Source organism: Xyrauchen texanus, chromosome 42 (assembly GCF_025860055.1).
Source record: "Xyrauchen texanus isolate HMW12.3.18 chromosome 42, RBS_HiC_50CHRs, whole genome shotgun sequence".
Taxonomy (NCBI): domain Eukaryota; kingdom Metazoa; phylum Chordata; class Actinopteri; order Cypriniformes; family Catostomidae; genus Xyrauchen; species Xyrauchen texanus.
The window spans coordinates 27253015-27270900 of NC_068317.1; the positions used below are offsets into that span (position 1 = coordinate 27253015).

The 17886-nt window shown below is 36.1% G+C and overlaps 1 protein-coding gene across 4 annotated transcripts; it reads right to left on the reverse strand.

The window, feature by feature from the left end:
- Positions 1-2779: 2779 nt before the first annotated feature.
- LOC127634837 (ATP-binding cassette sub-family D member 3) lies at positions 2780-16989 on the reverse strand. 4 transcript variants are annotated; one of them, XM_052114538.1, is made up of 23 exons: positions 16811-16989; positions 14294-14327; positions 14077-14175; positions 13705-13793; positions 12690-12759; positions 11517-11614; positions 10934-11057; positions 10770-10826; positions 10546-10688; positions 9715-9784; positions 9514-9583; positions 9326-9423; positions 8108-8199; positions 7027-7118; positions 6880-6946; positions 6075-6138; positions 5780-5857; positions 5602-5667; positions 5427-5516; positions 5177-5296; positions 4869-4973; positions 4660-4716; positions 2780-3575 (listed from the first exon to the last, which is right to left on the reverse strand). In XM_052114538.1, exons 1-23 carry the CDS (start codon positions 16918-16920, stop codon positions 3498-3500), a joined length of 1971 nt encoding a protein of 656 aa, XP_051970498.1. In that variant the 5' UTR covers positions 16921-16989; the 3' UTR covers positions 2780-3497. The 4 variants fall into 4 exon arrangements, with proteins under 4 accessions (XP_051970498.1, XP_051970497.1, XP_051970501.1 ...); XM_052114537.1 differs by having other exon boundaries at positions 14077-14178; XM_052114541.1 differs by having other exon boundaries at positions 14077-14178; positions 16908-16978.
- Positions 16990-17886: the final 897 nt, after the last annotated feature.

Here is a 17886-nt window from a genome sequence, read left to right on the forward strand (position 1 = left end):
CATTAGTGGCGCCATGTTGTAATCATCTGTATTCTCTATCTCTATACTGTATATATATATATATATATATATATATATATATATATATATATATATACTTGATTCAAAGTCATGTCCTGAGGTGATATGCTATACTCCATCTAAAACTTTTTAAAAAGCATTTTGATCATTTTATAATTATTATGCACCTCATTAACTGACCTCATTAATATCCTCATTAATTGATAGACTACATGGACTATTTGTAATTGTAAAAAGTCCTTTGTCACACCACAGGACCAAAGAACCAGTGAAGGCCAAAAGGTGATTAAAAGTGAATAACTTGAAAGAAATGGCGATCAGATACAGCATACAAAATATACACTTTTTTATGCACTAATATTAAGTTTAAACATAAAATCTTTGTTGATATAAAGTCCATGTTCAAGTTATGCATCAAGTACTGTACAGTAGGCCAACACCTAAAATAAAATGTTTCTTTTTCAATGTGTAACAATATCAACCACATAAATACCACAATAAAACATAACGTAGTTGATGTTGTGTAACACAGAAATATTTGAAATTCTACATAGTGATCCAAAGGCAAGATAACATATCTGCTTATAAAGCAAATATGAAGTTTGTAAGGGTTGTGTTGAGAAAGAGAAAGAGAGAGAGAGAGAGATTTTACCATGAAAGTGCTCCAGTGGCTTTTTCATAAATCATTAACACACAGAATGGCAAGTCATGCACATGTCTACACTACAGAATAAATGCAGTCCCCTTATGCAGTGCAGTGATTGTATCAAATGGTAACATCTTGACACTTTAATATTTTATCATATTCACATGGTATTAACAAGGTACTCTAAGATACTTCAACTGGGGGAAAAAATGTTTGATTACCATGGTTCATCTCCAAAATCAAATGACAAAGAACATGGTAATGCCACGTAACTGTTCTTCTTTCAATAAAATGCTATGGCTTTGATACACCTTGAAGTGAACAAGGCTCAACCACTTTTGGCCAATAAAGCTTTTGTTTTACCCTAGAACACAAACTGGTCTTTGGTCGAGAACAGGTGACAAGAGAAAAATTAAGAATCCAGAGCTTTCATGTGGAAGGTAAAAGTTCAAAAGAGTATCTACGGTATCTAAATGACCTCTTACTTACTTTTGGTATGTGTGTCAAAAGTCAGCCTTTATCTTCTTAAAGACATCTTAAAGAAACCATTTTAAGGCTCTAGGATTTCCCATGATGCGTAAAAACACTGATGGAATTTAGTTAGAGAATGGAATGGGATATCACAGATTTTGACATGTTAGAGAAAATTAAAGTATGGATACAGAATTAATAACATTAATATTGTGATGTGACCTCGTATGATGATTAAACCACAAAAGTCTGCAATTAAATTACATAAATAGTCTGAACATGCTTCAACAAGAGTGTGTCTTCACTTTGCTTCTCTGCCAAAAATAAATACATCAAATGGAGGCATAACATTCAAGACATTTTGACCGAAATGTATTACCACTGTATAATAAAATGTAATATTTAATGTAACAATATTAATAATATTTAAGCAATATCTCACAAGCAAGAGTGTGGTTGTACTGAACAGGTTTGTGTTCCACAGCCTCCAATGCAAATGTTAACCGGTTAGAACTAAATAAAAGAACAGTTAATAACATTGTTATGCACTCTGTGCTAAAGGTGGGCGATTTACCAGTTGTAGTGTTTCCAGACCTCACAAGAGAAATAAGGCTTCTCTTTCAGAAAAACAAGCTCAAATTAAGAGACTTACCTCACCCAAAATAAGGTGCAAATATGTGATTACATTTTTTCCAAGAGGGGGAATTTTCAGGATAGAAATCACAACAAGGATATAGCATTATACAGTAGGCTACAGTATATTAAGTCATATCTTTTCAGTACATGTATTAAATATTCAAATATTAATTTGGCCTCATAAAATCAATTAATAGTCTAAATCTCTCTTGCAAGCATGCACACACTGCGTAGGTGTGTTTAGACATTAGTGAGACAAATAATATATATTTTGAACATTGATTTCATAAGCGCAGAGAGAAGCCTGATTTCTTCGGGCAACAGGAAGTGGTATAATTCTGAAAACGTATTGTGATAAACCCTTTGGTCTTTGCTTTCATGAAAAAAAGTATTGAGCCAAAATTAGCTGATATTAACTGGTTACCAGCATTTAAACAAGGTTTTCACTCTGGAAAAATTGAAAGGGATTGCATTGCCTTTTCTGGTTACATTCTGCAAAAACAAACAAAAATAATAATAATAATAATAATTGTCTTTCAGTTTTCGTTCCTTTAACTGTTTTAGTCCCTGGTACTGAATAAAAGTTTCCATTTAATAAAAAAAAAAAAAAAAACATTTATAATGTGATACTCTGCTGTACAGCAGTTATTAAATAGTAATAACTCCAATGTTGGGGTTTTTGGATTGTGCATTGAGGATCTGTATAGCAGCACTTCATTTGATACAAATATTTTCATGTCTCAGAACAAAGTTTTATGAAGTCATTAGATTAGACAACCTTTGGAAGATCAAATCAAACTTTAAAACATGGAGTTCAGGAAAAATGCAATCATTTTCACAGGGCCCTACCCTTTCCATAATGTGCAAATATGCACAACCCTGTGCGATAACAAATTCTTTCTCCAACTGAATTCTCAGGTCTTATCAGAACATCTTCCAATCAGACATAATCCGAACGACTGTTTGCCAAAGACAGCATAGAAAATACCACAAACAGAATTCTTGTTACAAAGGTCTCTCTTTTTTAATGAAAACGTACAGCAAAGTGGAGGATTTCCAATTGCTTTATCTGTGAAGTGTTACGACAATGACATTTCGTACAGTTCTTAAATACAACAACAGTTCTGCAGATACACACTCCTTCCACATAAAGTAATGCCAACAAAAATGTTGGCATCATCTTGGCCTAAACAAGTGCATAGGCAACCTATAGGCGATTACAGACACTGAATGGTTGTTTACAAAATCACCATCCCAGTTAAAGTGCACCAAAAAACAACTTGCGCACATCCAAACCACCTAACCCATGCTGCGGTGAGCAATAAGGTCACTTAGTAGTTTTAAGTATCCATAATGAAAGGTTTAGTTGATGAGAAAAAGGCAATATTAGTTCTTATTACGTTTCTAAACTCTAAGTTCAGTCCGGTGGAATAGATTTGTGAGCCTATTACTCATTTCATTAATTAAGCAATTTAGTGCACAAACATGAGACATATTTCCTTGGTATATGCCCCCACATGTACATAACGGATGTCCTATAAATTGGACTGCTTAAATTACAAATTATATACAATCAGAGGACAAAAGTAGTGTTAACAAATCTTTAAACACATTTTCATCCAAAACATGTTACAGTTGATTAAAAACAAACTCTCAGATTAGGTTGGCTGGCGACTCCTTAAGAAGTGAATAGCTAGGGTCCCTGTGTTATGGTCACTCCTTTCTAAGAGCCAAACTCCACAGTTTCAGTGGTGATGGGTTTGAATTCATAGTTTCCTCTGCCATCCATGTGAAGGTAGTACTGCAAAGAAAAGACAATTCATGCTTTTACAAACATATTGTAGAAAACACCAATGATAAATACCAGCAGGGTCCAAAATGAAGTCGTCAAGAGCCAAATAAATGCAAGTAAAAATTGGCTTTGGTGAGTAAATATAATTACTCTATGATGTAAGCAATTAAAATCAAAGACATACTGTACAAACTTTCAACTAAACAGGTTGCAAATTGCATGAAATATTTACTATCTAAAGTTTATTCAGGATGCCTAAAAGTTCTTCTTTTATTTTTTTTTTACCAGACCTCCATGTGGCCAAATGCGAAATCTGTTGCATTAAGCCACCAAAAGCAAATATACCAGGAACAAACATCACACTTTCTCTTCAAGCTTTTGTGACAGGTCCAGTTTGACAGAGACGAAGACCTGATCATTTCATATATAATGCTGTGAGCAGTGTCAGGTGTAATCTGATTACAAAGCAAATAGTTACTGTAATCCAATTACTTTCTAGAAAATTAAGTGTAATGCATTACATTTAAATTCTTGTAATCAGATTAGTTACTGATTTTCAATTAAGTTATATTTACTTGGGATACATTTTTCGAAAAATACTATTTATGTAGAATAATACATTTACCGGTATGTATGTCCTGTACATCTTATCTGGCATGTGATAATGAAAAAGGAGGAAATTATAGACAAAACCTCTGAGAGAAGTGTTTTAGAGTGCAACTTAACTGTAATGCAATTACATTTTCCATGAAGTAATCAGTGAAGTACTGTTAGTGGATTACTTTTATTGAGTATCTTTCCCAACACTCACTATGAGTGACACAATAACCTGCACTATTTGTTACTAATATGCAGGAAAACAAAGCTAAATAATGTCAGACAAATGATAAGGATCAAAATATTTGTCATTTAAAATGATGCAAAATACAGTTTCATAGCCGGTAAGAAATATTTATGGCCAGTACATTTTCTCTATTTACTTGATGTTGACAGGAGTGACAAAAGGTTAATTTCGGACTCTGATTACCAGCAAATATTATAAGAGGAACATCAGTAAATCAACACTTCCTCATAACAGGGCCACTAATCTCACCTCATGATGTTTCCACAGGGACTTTCTGTGAGAGACGGTGAACAGAGTGATACCAACCTGCCAGAAACACAAAAGGAATAAATCACATACAAGGAAATACTCTTAACTGAAATATGATGCTGAGAAAATCTCACAAGTCTAGAGAAGCTACTTTAAAAAATGTCTTTAGTGCAATGCCGCAGAGTGCACGAAATACAAGGTTTAGGCACCTTTCTGCAGTGACTGTAGATATAATCCTCCACGTCCACACTCACGGCACTGGTGCACTCATCCAGAATGGCAAACTGGGGCTTATGGTAGAAGAGCCGAGCCATCTACGGTTAAAATTGATGCTAGGTTAAACATGCAGGAAAATAGTGCCCTTTAAATGTAATTTATAAAAAAAAAATTAAAGCATCACAGTTGGTAGAATTATAATTTAGTGTTATTATCGTTAATGAAAACTAAATAAGAAAAGTTTTGTTAATTGTTGACTACGTTTGCTGTTCTTAAAAATGTCTACATTTTCTTTGTTTACCGCCATTCTCTGCTTCTCTCCTCCACTAAGCACATCCATCCAATCCTGAACCATGTCCCAGGAGCCCTCTCTCTCCAAGATGAGTCCTAATTGGACATTATCCAGGTATTCCTTCAGCACCTGTCACACAGATCAGTTGAAGATAGTGACATTTATCAAGTTAATTGTGGATGAGAGGGTGAGGGTCACCTTCTCAAAAGCTGTTGGTGAGCTGTAATTTCTTTTTATTTTTTAGAACTGAAACAATTACCTGGTCAGAGATCCCCTTCTTCTTTTGGTCCTCATGGGTGTCTGGGTAGATCACCTGATCCCTTAGCGAGCCAAGAGTCATGTAAGGCCTCTGAATGGAAACCCAAAATGAGAAGTTATTCAGTTAGTCACGGTTAAAGTGGTTTTTGCTCTGTAGAAACCATTTAAAGATCTACCTGAGGTACGTAAAAGAGCTTCCCCCTCTCTGGTTTCGTCAAACTCCCACCGAACAATGGCCACAACTAGACAAGAGTCCACAGAACTGCATTGAACACTTTGTAGCACCATTTAATTCAGTGCACAGTTACTAACGCCATCAACTCCTTCAATGCAGATAAAGATAGAAGTGCTTACCTCCCCAAGAACCCTGAAAAGTGAACTCTTTCCACACCCATTGGGGCCACACACCAAAACATTATTTCCTGATTTCACCTTTGAAGAAAAGTCCACAATAAGGTGAACAAGACGTTAAAATACTAATCTTGACATGTGCGTACAAAACTGTATAAAATTAGACAATGTAATCTGGCCAACTCATAGAGCTGTAGATAAAATTCTACCAGATTTAATAAAAAATGTTAATGTTTGATGCCTGATAACTTTGAATAACCACCACCATAAGAATGTACGTGAAGAAATAAGAACGCACCTCAAAACAAAGATCTCTGATCAGAACATCTCCATTTGGCGTAGCCAGAGGTGTGTGGTCAAACCTGATGAAAAAAACATGAGATCAGTGCAGTGTTGGCTCTCAAAAACAATGAACTTCCAAGCAAGGACACACTCGTTTGATTAAACCCTAATGAGCTGTCTCTCTTTCTACAGTCTATCTAGGTTGCTACCTTCTAATCAGCATCCTAACTGAAACCCCGCAACATTGTAATGCTCTTAATGGGAACCAGTTCGGTTCCAATCGAGTCTGAGGTTTGTGTGTTGCTAAGCTAACAATTCAAAACTCCAATAATTACAAAAGCTATGCAAAATAAATGAATTAGATGGAACTATTTTATAGTGATATTATTAATTACTGAATTAAATATTCAGGGCACTATTTTAAGAGCGCTATGCCTTAAGCACAGCGCTCTGTGATATGGCATACTCGCAAAGTCAGTGGGCAAGCATGTGCTAAGTCTATGCGCAAGTGGGTTTGGTGAAATTGCACGTGCAAAGCGCTAATGGGCTTGGTCAAGTGCATTTAAATTCAGAGGTTTTTCTCCGGTTATTGCACCATCTGCATCCTTTTATATATTTCAATAGCTGTCAAGCAACATCGATATACATTAAGACAGCCCATTCATATGAATTTGGCAGTGTAAATGGACTGTATGTAATGATAATTTTGCTATGTGTCTAAGATGCCTAAAATGTTGCCTAGGTGGGCAGCTCACTAGTTTTGCAACAGAACATATAGAAACACATCCTGAGAGATTGAGAACAGAAGGTGCAGCTCTCACTTGATAATGTTGTCCACGTTGATTATTCTTCCGCTCCCTGGTATCAACTTGAGCTTTTCTGAAGTGTCTGTTTATGTAGAACACAAACAATTAAACGTCTCAACAATGCAACTCTCTTGAGGTTGGCTTGAGACTTGAGAAGCTCACCTTTCTCTGATTGAGAAACCATGGTGCGCTCGTATTTCCCAGAATTCAGCTCTTTCAGGACCCTCATAAGCTCAGTGATACGAGCGGTGAATCTGAGGGGAAAGACAAACAAATCTTACAGTTTCGTCCTAAAATTTCAAAGCAATACCCTTGACATAAAGCAAACAGCAAACATAATTGTTGGCGAGTAAAGGATCTAGGCTGCACCTGAGTAAAGGATCTAGGCTGCAAGCAAAAGGCTGTAGGATTGCATCCAGGTTGGAGTAATCCATTTTATCATGTCATATCGTACCTTTCCCTTGAAGGGATAGTTCACCCAAAAACTAAAATTCTCTCATCATTTACTCAACCTCATGCCATCCCAGAGTTTTGATATTATTTCTTCTGCAGAACACAGAAAGAAAAATCACATAAAAGGCATCAGAAAAGTAATCCATAAGACTCCAGTGGTTAAATCCATGTCTTCTGAAGTGACCCAATCAATTTTGGATGAGAACAGATCAAAATAACACAAATCTTTCACTATAAATCTTGAAATCAGCAGTCTCCTTGCGATCATAATTTTAAGCTTGATGACACTTTCTAGTGATCTGCGCATGAGTGAAGCACTAGGAAGTGTAATCGAGCTTAAAACCATGATAATGCCTACAGACTGTAATGGAAAGACATAGAGTGAATACTGAGTTTTATTTTGGTCTGTTCAACTTCTCACCAACTTTGATTCGATCGCTTCAGAAGACATGGATTTAACCACTGGAGTCGTATGGATTACTTTTCTGATGCCTTTATGAGCTTTTAGGGCATCAAAGTTCTGGTCACCATGAACTTGTATTGTGTGGACCTACAGAACTGAGATATTCTTCTAAAAACCTTTGTTTGCATTCTGCAGAATAAAGTACATTAATTAAAATTTTTGAGTGAACTATACCGTTGAGCTCGTAAGCACAGGTTGCTCTGCTGAATCACCAATACAATGTAATGCAAGTCTATTTATATGTAATGTCAATGGCAAGAAACCAAATTATCTGACTGCATTCCATGTGCTGGTGCAATATATTGGGGGATGGATGAAGTGTATTACCCTGAGAGACGGGTCATTTCTCTTCCTGCAAGTACAATTCTGCCCAACGCCTGCGACATACGCAGCAGCATGCGGCCGCTCTGGTAGTAGTCCTACAGGAAAACACATAACGAGTTAAATTTTGCTCTAGAGTCCGAAGTACATACTTGATTGCCTCTATGTGCAGTCTGGCAACACTTGATTTAAATGCTATGACATAAACAAACTGTGTTGCAAACAGGTAAATTCTGAAATTATTTTAATAAAACGATACAGGACTCCAAACCCTCAAAGTCAACATGAACATCAAAACAGACCATATTCACTCTTCTTATTAATGCCCCTTGTTTAATTGGGCACAGTTCAGAGCAAATCAGTATCCAGTCAAATCCTGATTTATTTTCCAAATAATATTTTTATTTAATTGTGAAAGGGATAGTTAACCCAAAAATGAAAATTCTCTCATCATTTACTCACCCTCATGCCATCTCAGATGTGTATGACTTTTTTCTTCTACAGAACGCAAACAAAGATTTTTAGAAAAATATCTCAGATCAGTAGGTCCATACAATGCAAGTAATTTGGTTATGCACTCAATGTTTCTAGTTTGTATAATAACATCATCCATTGCTGTTCAAAAAATAAAGGGATACATATATCCACATTTTTTGTCCTTCTTGGTTATTTTTATCATGATGTATGTCAGCCTAGCTATACAATATTTAGACCTACTGTATGTGTAATCTGGACTGAATAGGGAATAGTCTAATTTAAGGAACATTACACAAAGTTATCCCCCGCCAAGTCATTTACTTATCTGTGTAAACTGAAATAGAAATAAAGATTACAACTAAAATATATTGATAGACTAAAATAAAAACGAAAACTAAAATTAATTGAAAAACTAAAACTAACAAACACAGTTTGTAAAAAGAACTAAATAAAATGTTTATATTGAAAACAAAATTAAAACTAAATTAAAAACCCAAAACTATAATAACCTTGCTTATAGTCACCATTCACTTGCATTGTGAGGAAATCTTTGTGTTCTGCAGAAGAAAGTCATACACATCTGGGATGGCATGAGGGTGAGTAAATGATGAGAGAATTCTCATTTTTGGGTGAACATTCCCTTTAAATGTTTCACATTATAAAATAAAAAAAAATAGAGTTTTATGTTATCTTTAATAGACAAATCCATGAACTAGTAAGTGTAGGCAGTCTGGAATGAAGCTTTACCTCCAGGAGTTCAGCGTGCGAACTGTTCAAATGTCGAGGGTGAGACAAATCAAGGAAAGGACGACTGACCACCAAATAACCAACGACAGTCGCAAAATCTGGAACAACAGAGCAATCAATGTATTCATATTTGTCTTTCCATAAATAGGGAAGTAATATCTAGGCCTGACAATGACGCTTGCTCTTACACTTAGCAATGATGCTGTCCACCATGCCCATGGAGCAACGGAAGACGATGAATTTGTGCAGATGATCGACCTGCAAATAAGTAACAATGGCATGAAAGCTTTTATAACAACAGCTCAGAGCTTCATACGTTTATATTTATTTATTTACCAAATTTGGATGAGTACTAGAAAAGTACTACAATTACGTGGTAAAAAGCTCACCAGCTTCTTGAAGGTTGAGTAAATTGTCTGTTTCTCCCTGATATTTCCATTGTAGAAGGCAATCTCTTCACTGATTGGGAAAAAATAAATAAAAATTTGCATCAACCATTCAGAAAATTTTATTTTTTGCATTATAGGAATTGTTCATCCAAAAATTAAAATTCTCTCATCATCTACTCACCCTCATGCCATCCCAGATAAGTGAATTTATTTTCTTCTGCTGAACACAAATGAAGGATTTTAGAAGAATATCTCAGCTCTGTTGGCCCATACAATGCAAGTGAATGGTGACCAGAACTTTGAAGCTCCAAAAAGGTGAGAACAGACCAAAATCTAACTTTTTCACTGTACATCTTGCCATAGCAATCTCTAGGCACATCATGATTTTAAGCTCGATTACACTTCCCAGTGCTTGATGCATGCACAGAGTGCTAGGAAGAGTAATCAAGCTTGAAATCATGATAGCAAAGGAGACTGCTGATGTGAAGATTTATAGTGAAAAAGGAGTTATATTTTGGTCTGTTGACACCCAAAACCAATTGGATTGCTTCAGAAGACATGGATTAAACCACTGGAGTTTTATGGATTACTAACTTTATGAAGCTTTTTGGAGCTTCAAAGTTTTGGCCACCATTCATTTGCATTGTATGGACCTACACAGCAGAGATATTCTTCTAAAAATATTTGTTTGTGTTCTGCAGACGAAAGTCAGTCATACATATCTTGGATATCATGAGAGTGAGTAAATGATGACAGAATTTTCATTTTTGGGTGAACTATCCCTTTAAATGAGTGCAAATAAAAACCAAGTTTGTATATAGGAAAGTTTACCTGTTTGTGATAAGACGAGAGTTGACGTATCTGTATTCTCCTTCATACCTCTGTTCGGTCACCGTCATCTTACCAATCGGCCTTCGCAGACGGGTCAGGAAAAGACCGGAGATCAGCAGATAGGCCATCATAGTTGTGGGACCCTGCAAAAATACATCAATACTTCCTGAAAATGTCCAATGGCATTTATTCAGACTATTTAGAATATCTCTCTCTACACTAACCTGAGCTCCGATTGCTGCCGTCAATTTGAAAATATACAAGCCAATATCCAACAGGGGCTGAAAGGGTAAAATATATTTTGAGACACCTTGCAAATACTGTTAAACTGAAGCAAAGACAGCTCTCATTTTACTGAAAGTGTAAAACACAGTTTAGATCGTTTTACCTTGCTCAGATTGGAATAAAGATCCACAACACTGTTACAGAACTTTTCCACATCCTGCGTCAGCAGCTGATCAGCATTAGCAATGCGGTTATCCAGGTTTCCCATTTTATAGTATGTATAACCCCTGAGTGAACCCAAATACAATGAGATCTGAATGCTATTTGCAAGTATTTATTGGATTGTTAAAATAGTAGTACAAGGACAGTTGACACATAACACGTCCATGAGCTTTTCTTAATTATAATAACATTAAGATTTTAGGTTAAAATAAAAATGTATAACATTAAGTAACATGACTAGTCACAATTTAAGTTTTTCACAATTTTACCGGTAATCACTTTTTTTGCCTTCACTTTAATGGTCCAGCAGTGTGACAAATTACTTTTCAAAAGCACATATATTCTAAAAGTCAACAAATTAATACAAGTTCATAAAAGCTGTATGCATAATTATAGATTTATAGCATGTCACACCACAGGACATGTCAACTTCCCAAAATATTTTACATCAACTACCCGTAAAGAGGTTTTTTTGTTGATGTATATTTCAGTTGCACATTATTACAGGCAGTAAAAGGCCTTACTTGAGGTACTCATCGTAAAGATGTTTGGTGAGTCTCACACGAAAGCACAGCTTTAGTTCGTACAGGCCCAACTTCAGGAAGTTGTTCACCAGGGCGATCTGAAATGGGAAAAACATAGGTACTTGGAAGTTTTCATACCGAGAAATTCATTCAAACAATCCTTGAATGTACCTGCCGCACAGACAAAACTATTTAAAAAGAATGCATTTTAGACTTACAGATGTTTATATGACACATTACATCATCTAATGTTGTTATGTAATGCTGTTATCAAATACATATTAATGTAGCTGGTGGCTCAAAGATATAGGCTTTTTAATAAAAGCAGTCTTAAAGGAATAGTTCACCCAAAAATGAAAATTCCTTCATCATTCACTCATCCTCATGCCATCCCAGATGAGTATGATTTTCTTTCTTCAGCTGAGAAAATGAAAGATATTTCAGCTCTGTAGGTCCATACAATGCAAGTAAATGGTGACCAAAACTTTGATGCTCTTAAAAGCACCAAGGCAGCATAAAAGTAATCAATACGACTCCAGTGGTTTAATCCATGTCTTCTGAAGCGATCTAATTGGTTTTGGGTGAGAACAGACCAAAATTCCTAGTGCTTGACTCATGCGCAGAGCACTAGATGGCGCTTGTAAGTGTAATCAAGTTTGAAATCATGATAGCAAGGAGACTGCTGATGTTAATATTTGAAGAGAAATGTCTGTTCTCATCCAAAATCAACTGAATCATTTCAGAAGACATTGATTAAACCACTGGAGTCTTATGGATTACTTTTATGATGCCGTTGTGCTTTTTAGAGTTTCAAGGTTTTGGTTACCATTCACTTGCCTTGAAATGACTACAGAGCTGAGATATTCTTTTAAAAATCTTCATTTGTGTTCTCCAGAAGAGAGTAAGTCATACACATCTGGGATGGCATGAGAGTGAGTAAATGATGAGAGCATTTTCATTTTTGGGTGAACTATTCTTTTAAGACTGCTTTTATTAAAAAGCCATTTTAGCCCTAATTGAATACATTAGACAATTATTATTCTCAGAACAAACAGCAACTACCCAAAACAACTACAGATTCATACAAAACTATAGATGTATTAAACAGAATACCACGGTTAGATTTTAACGATCTAATCAAAAACATGACTTTAATAATAAACAGGCACTTACAATGGGCATGGCCGTGATAAAGTTGATCAAGTACTTCTTGAAACCTTTAGTGGACCGACCAATAATTGCACTGCAAACCAAAACATGCAAACAAGGTCAGGGTTAGTAGAGAAGAAAATAAACTGAAGTCCTGCTATCCTGTCCTTCATGTGCATGAGAAAATTAATGCAAATCATACATCAACACCTTTGAGGAACCACACATTCATGGCTACAGTAACAAAACAAAAATGAGCACTTCAACTGCAAACCAGAGGAGATCTGACAAGTAAGCATGTAAACACAATGGGCAGGTTTATTTGCACATATGTAATTTAAGTTATGACTGTGATGTATTCACATGACACAACTTTTGGGTTTAGAGACTGTAACTATACATTAGTTTTTGCCATTTGGCATAACCAATTCCCAATGTGCTCTAGGTCCTCGTGGTCGCGTTGTGACTTGCCTCACTCCGGGTGGTGGAGGATGACTCTCAGTTGCCTCCGCGTCTGAAATAGTCAATCCACGCATCTAATCATGTGGCTTGTTGAGCGTGTTACCACAGAGACCTAGCATGTGTGGAGGACTCACGCTATTCTCCACAGCATCCACACACAACTCACCATGCACTCCACCGAGAGCGAGAACCACATTATAGAGACCACGAGGAGGTTAACCCAACGTGACACTACCCACCCTAGAAACCAGGCCAATTGGTTGCATAGGAAGCCTGACTGGAGACACTCAGCACGCCCTGGATTCGAACATGCAACTGCAGGTGTGGTAGTCAGCATCTTTACTTGCTGAGCTACCCAGGCCCCCCCATAACTATACATTAGTAAGCACAGTGTTTTCACAGCACATGACGATATATTACCCCAGGAATGACAGTCAGGTAGGAATAAAAGTGCCTCTTGAATAGTTTGATATCTCTGCTAATGATTACACTGTCAAAAATTTAAAAAATACAATCAATGTACATTATATTTAATCTGGGTGCCTTCTATACAAAGATTCAGAAACAAGATCCAAACCTTTCGATCAAGGTGCCATTCTGAATCATCCAAACGTCACAGTAGGTCCTGGTCACAAGCATAACTGCGATCAGGATCAAGTACCATGTCTGTGACACAAAGAAAGCATGAAACATGAATTAGCTTTTAAGCCTACATGCTAATACACATCTGGGATGGCATGAGGGCGAGTAAATGATAAGAGAATATAGAGCAAAAATATTGATGGGTCATCTTGCATGCAGGGGTGTATACAAAAATTTGTACAATAAAATGCTCTCTAGAATGAGCACGCCCCTCCTATAATACTGTGACTAGCCATAGCAAGTAGAAAATTAAAGTCATGGTTGTGACGTAAACTAAAGGCTATTGGATTTAATAAGACTCCCTTACCTCTTTACAGATGAATCTTGGCACCATGATCTTGATAATGCGCGAGATCCGAATAAAAAAAAGCCTGTCCACGGCAGCTCTCTCTTTCTTGCCATCTTTCTGCTTGTTTCAAGAAACAGTACAAGGGATGACAATCAAACTCATGGAACATACAGTATCAGGAAGGCCACGGCAAATAGCCTTGAATGAATGGTAAACATCAATTAATTTATCTTACCTCGCTGATCAGATCCTCTGAGGAACCCTTCTTCCTATTGCAGATTATGAAATAGATCTTAATACTAGCAAATTTTTTCAACAATTTCAAGATTTATTTTTAAATATTGTGCATTAGCTGTCTTTTATAGCTCATGGTTGATGTTGAACTCAAGGATCAAGACCATTCAGAGTGCAATTAAATGGAAAACGTAACATCATACTGTACATTAATCAGTTCAAACTGATGTAGGCTTTGTTACATTGTCCCAAACTATGGCTATTTGTCCAGCCAGCATTGTTGTATTATAAAATAGTCCATTGTTGGACAGTGAGACTACAGCAAGCTGCAAGATTTACATATTTCAATTTCATTTTTTTGTGCACTCAAAACTTTGAGACAATCAATCAGACTGTGTTTTAAAACCTACTGTGCTGCCAACCTAGACAGTATTTTTGGGGCATCATTGGCATATGAATATTTGAACATACGAACAGAACACGTTTAAGCATGGTTGGTGCTTTGAACATTCAAATCAAACTTTAAGCATCCTTGGTGCATCCAAATATTTGAACCGAACATTTATAAGCATCATTGGGTTTTTAGAACATTCAAACCAAAACATTTTTATGCATCACTGGTGCTTATCAGCATTCAAGCCAACTATTTGTAAGAATTTGTGCATACAAAAACTTGATTTAAAATTGAGCATCATTGGTGCATTTGAACATATTCAAGCATCATTGGCACATTCAAACCAAACATTTTTAAGCATCACTGGAGCATTTGAACATTCTAGCCGAATTACTAAAATTGGTGTGTTCAAAAATCTATAATTTTTATTAAATTGGTGTATGCACATTATACATTTTCAAACATTATTGTTGCATTTAAACTAGGGCTGCCGATTTAAGGTGATTAATTTGACTAAAAGTAATGCGTTAAATAAATTAACGCCATTAATCGCAATGCCCCCGCACCTTAATGTGGAAGATTCCTGAGAAATGCAAGCTTGTAGTACCACCTGTTTCCTCCAGAGGGCAGTAAGTGAAACTTCAGCTGTTTGAGCAACGCACAGTTTATACAGAGAACAAAACAACCATCCAGCAGCACAACACAAACATGTGTTACGTTCAAAACAGTTGATGGGGCGCAAATCCGAACTAAGACATCTCAAGATGTTATCTAAGTATTAAACTATATTTAACTTGTCACAGTGACCTAAAAATGTTATGTTTATGACACACCGCACCCGAGACGCTACACAAGCATGTCTGACGCAGCTGTTCATTGACGGATCCTTAAACAAGCCCTCATAATAAATCTCCAACTGATTGACAAATTCACTTGTGAAATGGATTGCTGTGAACTGTGTGCCAATGATTGACTTATGATCAATAATATGTTAGTAAACAATACATTATATTCCAAAGCCGCTTTTTGTGTTGTCTTATCAATGATTAACTCTTCTGCAACAAGAATGTAATGCACTTTAATTATCTGAATATTTTTTTATTTTTCTGAATATTTATATATATTTTTTAATATTTAAAGATAACTATGTATCATTATTTCATCAATATATATTGAATTATTGTTATATGAGGGGCTTCCTCAGCAAATATTTTTATATGCGATTAATTAATCGGGACACCATGTAATTAATTAGATAACGAAATTTAATAGATTGACAGCCCTAATTTAAACCAAACATTTTTATGCATCATTGGCACTTTCGAACATTCAAACCGAACATTTTTAAACACCATTGGTGCTTTTGAACATACGTGCCAAACAGAGGTTATGCTAGAATTTTTTATTATCCATCACGCTGACGGACTGAGTTAAAAAATTCCGTCATGGTCTTTTTCATGGTCATACCCGTTTCCATTTCATAAATACTGAGGCATTCAGCTGTGTAGCATCCATTACAATGGCCTATACAGTATATCACAGTGGATATATAATAGATTTTTTACTTAGTGCAAGTATTTTGAATCAGGAGTTCTAGAGTGAAATTCTACATGTCAATCATGCGTTCGAACGTTCGAATCGAACATTTTTGAGCATCACTGGTGTGTTCAAACATTCGAATCTAGCATTTTTGAGTGTGGCTGGCGTGTTAGAATGTACAAATTGACAAATTTGTAAGCATCATTGGCACTTTCGAACATTCAAACCAAACATTTTAAGTATCATTGGTGCTTTTGAACATGAGTACCAAATATTTTTAAGTATTTGTGCATTCTAACATTCGAATCGAACAGTTTTGAGCATCACTGGTGCCTCCGAACATTCGAATAGAACATTTTTAAGCATCAGTGGCGTATTCGAAAGCTCGAATGTACGAACGAACGCGGCTATGAAAATGCTGTCTGAGTAGGCAGCTTCCTAGGTTTTGGCACACAGCCACAATGTTCGCTCGGGACAGTTGACACAAGTCTCATTTCACTATAGTTGGACTGGGGTCACAATGACACTGAACTCCGGTCCTGGCCTGAATGCATGCATTACATTAGACTGACTGTGCTTACATACCTGTTTAACCGGGCCGATCTCCGTCTCTGCTTTAGGAAATATAAAATGAGTAGGACCCCGCCAGCTATAGTGGAATTCTTCGCAGTCAAGTACTTACTGACGGCCGCCATGATGTTTCCTATTGTACGACGGCCGGGAGAGAAGCGGCGATGAGCATCAGCAGCGAACACACACCCGGAAGAGCGAGCGAAGGGAAATGGAACAGCCCTCTACCGGCTACCGTACTCATGATGATCTCACCATCGTACCATCATCCTGAACCTGTTCTGTGTTTATTAACCCTTTAGGAATCAGCATTCATGTGCACAATTTGAAATACACAGCATGGAGCCTGTCCAATTCACCTTTATGAATTACTACATATAATCATATTAGGATTTGACATTATTATCTGTTATTATCTGCACTTGTTATTACCTTTTCCTATAGTGTTCCCTTGATGGAGTTTCTAAATACCCTTGAATACTGTTCGCATGGAGATGCAGAGAATTATAATAAAACAACGATTACTGCCAGAGCTGCTAATGCTGTAAATATTGTTTTTGTTGATCGTGCATAATACATTATAATTATATAATTTGAATAAAATATGTTAAGTATTGTTATTGGTATTGTTAATAATTATAGCGCTGAAAATGCCCTCTGACTTATTTCAGTTATGTTGTTAGCAGTATCAGAAAGAAACTTTTTCATTAAATGGCATTATTTGCCCCCTGGATTTGATTGCAGGGTCTATTTTTATTTATTTTTACATTTACGAGGGCAGCTAGTAATATGGGTAATTTTCTATGTGAAGCACTTACACTACCTTATTTCATTGAGATACATTATCTGAATTATGTGTGTGTGTGTGTGTGTGTGTGTGTGTGTGTTTGAATGTTCGAAAGTGCCACTTATGCTTAAAAATGTTCAATTTGTACGTTCTAACACACCAGTCACGCTCAAGAATGTTCTATTCAAATGCACCAATGGTGCTCAAAAATGCTAGATTCGAATGTTCTAATATATATATATATATATATATATATATATATATATATATATATATATATATATATATATATATATATATAAAC